The sequence below is a fragment of the Hyaloscypha bicolor genome, assembly GCF_002865645.1.
Source record: "Hyaloscypha bicolor E unplaced genomic scaffold K444scaffold_118, whole genome shotgun sequence".
Lineage (NCBI taxonomy): Eukaryota > Fungi > Ascomycota > Leotiomycetes > Helotiales > Hyaloscyphaceae > Hyaloscypha > Hyaloscypha bicolor.
This window is the reverse complement of record NW_020194620.1, coordinates 804,045-809,567: the sequence shown is the minus strand read 5'-3', so window position 1 is coordinate 809,567 and position 5,523 is coordinate 804,045. Positions and strand designations below refer to the sequence as shown.

The 5,523-nt window shown below is 47.5% G+C and overlaps 1 protein-coding gene across 1 annotated transcript; it reads left to right on the top strand.

The window, feature by feature from the left end:
* Positions 1–946: 946 nt before the first annotated feature.
* Positions 947–5,118, top strand: K444DRAFT_536339 (FabD/lysophospholipase-like protein; the record flags this gene model as incomplete). Its single annotated transcript, XM_024875366.1, has 9 exons — positions 947–1,367; positions 1,409–1,832; positions 1,885–2,561; positions 2,614–3,253; positions 3,308–3,415; positions 3,465–4,227; positions 4,305–4,620; positions 4,673–4,806; positions 4,900–5,118. 9 exons carry the CDS (start codon positions 947–949, stop codon positions 5,116–5,118), a joined length of 3,702 nt encoding a protein of 1,233 aa, XP_024733174.1.
* Between the last annotated feature and the right edge of the window lie 405 nt (positions 5,119–5,523).

The following is a 5,523-nucleotide window of genomic DNA, read 5'->3' as shown; positions in this document are numbered from 1 at the left end:
AAAGAGAGTAGCTATTGAGCAAGCACGTGAGCATGGAGCTAGAGAAGGGGAATCAGGTAAACAAGTAGGTGTGAGGGTACCAAAAAGGGCTAGGGTAGCTATGAAAGCACCTAGACGAAGTGGGAGGCATGTATAATAAAGCTTGATTTGGGTGAAGTATACTAATATATACTGCTTTTGCCATTCCCGAAACCTTAATATTACCCGATTAGGTAATCGGGGTCCCGATTAATTAATCGGGACCTACTGTGGAGCCCGAATCGTAATCCCCCCCCCCATTGATTAATCGGGCGCTACGATTGATCAATCGCTCGTATTGACGAACGGGGGGTATCAGATGGGTCATGTGCAGATAAGCCACATGCAGAAGCATCCCACTTGGGCTACTATCGCCCGGCTTAAGCTGTTCATCATTCAGGCAAGGCTGCGAATTGTTAAGACAGCTTTTCCTTGATTTATGCCAAGGCAAACAGCTGCCTAGATGGAATGTTGGGCGAACTTGTATTGGTGGCTTCTTTGAGTCAAGGACGGGATACCCCCGAACTCTGCCCGTCGTCTGCCCGTCGTGCTCGTGTGACACGACATGTATTTGGCACGGCTGGGTTTTTGAGTTTCTCCGAGGATTCTCGAGTTGAGGCTAACGATGGAATTCCAATTGGCTCGGAGATCTGTTTGACTCATGCACCATGCAACCACTATCACATATAAGTCTTTCCCCGGCAAGGCTGGCGGCTCAGTGCGAGATGCTGGGCAGGATCGGTTGGCTCGAATATCGGAACCGAGCTCCAGCTCAGCTCAGTTGGGCAGGGATGTAAGATCTGACTGAGGCTCTACTTATGACTCGTCTGCTCTCATTAGATAGAACAGCTCCTTCCGTCTTTTGTCTGTCGAGTTGCTCAACTCACTCTTCCTTGGCGACTCGGCGTCAGTTTCAATGACTTCAAACATGACAGCCTCACATTTCTGTGAGGCTGCATATTGTGGGACACCCGATCTCCCACGCTGGTTCTGCGCCAGCTGCGACTCGTTCTTTTGCACGGCTTGCTGGTTATTGCAAACTCCACATCTCCCAAAGAAGGTTGGACTCGATGGATTGCCACACGAAAAAACCGATGTGAATGTGGTCAACAGCCTGAAGGGCATTCTCGACCCCCCAAGCAGCCTAGATACGCTGAAGAAGCTGCATGAAGACGATGCTGGCAGCAAATGGTTTGGGGTTGAGCGCAGTGAAAATCAAAATCCTGTGACACATCTCCATACACCAGTGTTTAGGAACTATGGAAGGTATGCCACACTGATGGCAGAAAGTCGTCCTTCGAATGGCTGTACAAGATATCCTCAATTGGTGTCGTTCATCGGCCAGACAAGTAAGTAAACTATTCATTTCACAACTTGGCTGACATGTTAGATGCTGGGAAAAGCACCCTGATCAAGATGCTCATATCTCACGGGCTGCTTAAGAGCGGTGACTCGACCTCTGACTTTCCATCTCCTGTCGTGGGAGCAAGTAGGCACGACAATCTACCTACCTCAGGCGATGTTCATCTCTATGCCGACCCATCTACCATACACAGCCAGTTTCCCATGCTGTACGCAGATTGTGAAGGTCTCGATGGTGGTGAACAAGCCCCACTCGCCAACCAAGCCTTGAAGAACACAGCCCCTCACCCATCGGAGGAAGTTAAAAAGCTTGTCATTGGTGGAGCGAAAAAGGTCCTTGAGTGGGCGAAAGATGATGTGACAAGTGGAAGAGAATACGCCGTGAAGCATTTATATCCGCGGCTGCTCTTTACTTTCTCTGATGTTATTATCTTCGTTCTTCGCAACCCAAAGTAAGCTCAATCCCCAAATCTTGTCCTTTTCATACACTTATCCATCATCCAGGGCCTTTGAGTCTGTAGCATTAAAGCTCCTTCTTGATTGGGCAGCTTCTTCTCTAGAAAAATCACTCAATCAGCCGATACTTCCCCATGCCATTGTTGTTCTCAATGCAACAGATCTACAAGTCCACGAAGACGAATGGGATGTCGAGAAGGCCACCAAAAACTTGATGGAAAAGATTAAGCATGCTGTCGACATCGACCCTGACTTCCGAAAATACAAGGAATGGTGGCGGCTGAAGGGTAAAAGGATCAGAACCATGGAAGAGCTCATCAAATGCTACTATTCTTCAATCTCAGTCGTGCGAATACCTGCGAAAGGCCGTTATATGCTTATCAACGACCAACTTGGGAAGTTGCATGATCGTATCATACATGATTGCGATGCCGCCTTCTCTGCCCGGCAGAGGGTCCGCATGCTTCCTCATGCAGATGAATTGAACGAATACCTCGAAGCTGGGTTCAACCACTTCTCGAAGCGACTCGACGTTCCGTTTAACTTTGTCGAGATTGCAGTAAGAAACCATCCGGTTCCTCAAAATTTCGGAGATCATGTCTCAAATCTGGCAGCCGATATGCAACAGAAGCATGAATACCACGATGCCACTATCATCTTCGAAGAGCTAAGCCCCTTTGTAGCTTCTTGTCTTCTTCTAGATGCTGTTCGGGGGCGTCGTCCTGGTCAGCACATACATCCTTTCCCATGCTCTACTGAATATCTAACTATCTATAGGCCACCTCATGGACTTCTTCAACAAATATTATAGCAATATGTGTAAAGGGGCACTGGATCGGTTCTGCGATATGTTTTGGCCTTGTTCCTTTCGCGATTCTCGCGGACGTGCTTGTCGCAACATGAGAGCTGGCCATCTATCAAAAGGCCATCAAGATGGGAACGGCCGAATCATTGGATCTAGAACTTCTGGTCAATACGAATCCAATTTCTCGCGGGAGGTCTACCAGAAAAAATGGCTCGAGTCCATCAAGAGAAATCTGGAAACCTGTGATGCTAAGCTGCAGCAAAAACGCCAGTCCATTGGAGCTAGCCAGTTGAAGATATTGGAGGCCGAAGACGCATTCCAATTACATCTTGAGGATCACGTACAGGTCTTTTTTCAGGATAGGAGAGGAGCTATGGATTATATGAGTCTAGCTACTTGCTATTGCTGCTTGATGAAAGTACCTGAGCATCCTTTGCCATGCGGCCACGTCCTATGCACCGATTGTGTCAAGAGCTATGGAAAGAGGCTGGAGCATTCATCTGTGAGCATGGACTCTTGTCCGCTGCATCCAGAAGAATCGAAGGCCTACGGTTATTGGGTGGTCCGCTTCAAGCCTGATTTTGCTGGAGTACGGGTCTTATCATTGGACGGGTAAGTCAATGTGCAGTTCCGTGAATTGAGCTAATGTTTTTTTTTCTTCAATAGAGGCGGCGTCCGTGGTATAATTGAGCTGGAGGTATTGAGAGCGATTGAACGAGCGATCGGAGGCAGGATTCCTGTTCAAAGATTCTTTGATCTCATTGTAGGAACAAGGTAAGCTTATTTCAAATTACCAATGCATGTGGTCTAATAAACTTGTTAGCACTGGCGGTATAATAGCGCTCGGAATTGGTGCCAAACATTGGTCAATAAGGACGAGCACGGAAAAGTTCTCATCCTTGTGTGACCAGGCTTTCACGCCCCGTGAACTATCGAGCGTGAAAGTTGTCAACAAAGCGGTAACACTACGACATGGAAGTAAGTATAAGACGAGGCCTCTTCATCGCTCCTTGAACACTGCGTTTGGCGAACAATTCTTGTTCGGTGGGGAACAAGAGACGGATACCGCATACATGACAAAAGTAGCCGTGGCCACCACATCCGGCACAGGACAAAATCCGATAATCTTATCAAATTACGGCCGAAAAGATGAGCCACGGCTTAATTATCAGATTGAATTCTCTCTTGGCTCTCGTCTGGGACTGAAGGTTTGGGAAGCAGCTGCGGCCACCTCTGCCGCCCCTTCCTTTTTCAAGCCGTTCGTCCATCCAAACGCCGATCGAAAATATCTTGACGGCGCCCTCTATTTCAACAATCCGATCAAGATCGCAAACAATGAACGGAAGCTTCTGTGGCCCGAAGTCGCCGATTGTCATCCCGATCTCATGCTTTCTATCGGAACGGGACAGAACCAAGAGGAAACTGAGGCAGGCGTGGCGAGAGGTGCAAAAAGCCAGAACGAATTAGAGAAACGTAAGACGGCTAAAAAGTATGGGAAAACAGATGCCGCAGAAAAGAAGCAGACATCTCGCCCGAGACGCGTTTTCCGTGCTGCTGGGAATGCCAAGAACTTCTTTTCGGTTTTGGTAAGCCTGTTCCTGAGAAATATTCGGAAGAGACATTGGGCAAAAGGATGACGATACTGATCCGACCGGCATTCTAGGTCAACCGCATGGAAAGTACTCTTGATTCGGAACTAGCATGGAGGGATTTCGTTGCTGATATATTTGGGGCAAACAACTCCGATGTCAACTGCCAGCGGTACATACGCTTGAATCCCGACTTGAAAAGTGATGTACCTTCAATCGATGCCAAAAAGGACTTGAAATCTCTTCAAGACAGAACTATTGACGAGCTCTCATCTTCTGCCAACAAACGATTGATTCGTAGCATCGCTCATCGGTTGATTGCTAGCTCTTTCTATTTCGAGAAAATGACGCCAAAGGAAATTCATGCCTCAGAATCCTTTGTTTGCTCAGGTATGTTGGTTTATTGCATTGAATGCCCACCGATTTACTTATTCTTCCGCAGGACTACTCCTATGCCGTTTCGAAACGGGCACTACCGAAGTACGAGAACTTGGACGTTACCTCAAAGGAAGACAAGAGCGCGATTTCCAACCACACTTCTTGATCCGAGATGGTGGAGACAAGTCAGAGAGTCGAGTATGTACTCATTCTCTATAGATTCTTTTTCCATTTCGTTAGATCCGATTCTTAAATCAGGCATCTCTTGGCTATAAAGTGCTAACTTCTTAGGTAATCATCACGCCTGAAAAGCTCAACACTATGATTGACCGCGGGGTCTTTGATCTTGGACAGCAAGATATCAAAATATCTAGCAGACAAACACCCACGACAATCTCACTATCATTCGCCGAGTATGAACAGGATCAGCAGGAGCTGTACTGTATTAGTGGATTCCCAAGAACTCTGGTGATCGAAGATTCCGCAAGAGGTAAGACGCACCGTTTGTGATCGTGCCGTTCTCCACATTTTGCTCATCATTTTGCAGAAGAACAACTCGAGCGTCGTCGAACAGCCGCCAAGACCAAACGTCCCCCAATTCGAGTGACGACAAGCGCACCTGCTGATCTCAGAGGGGAGACCCTAAAAGCTCAAGAACGACTGTCGTCAGATTCCGGAATCCCTCGATTGAAACAAATTATCCAAAACATGTTGCTACCACCGGAGCCTGCTCAAACATCAAACAGTGCCTCCAAGAAGCCAAGTCTCATCAACTTAATTGACGACGAGCCGCCAAATCCTCAAAGCCCGACACAAAATCTCTCTATCTTGTCGAGTCTTACACCAGGCAAATTCGGTCACGTTCAGACATTTCCGACTGACCAGAGTCAAAATCTGTCCGATCTTTCAAGTCTC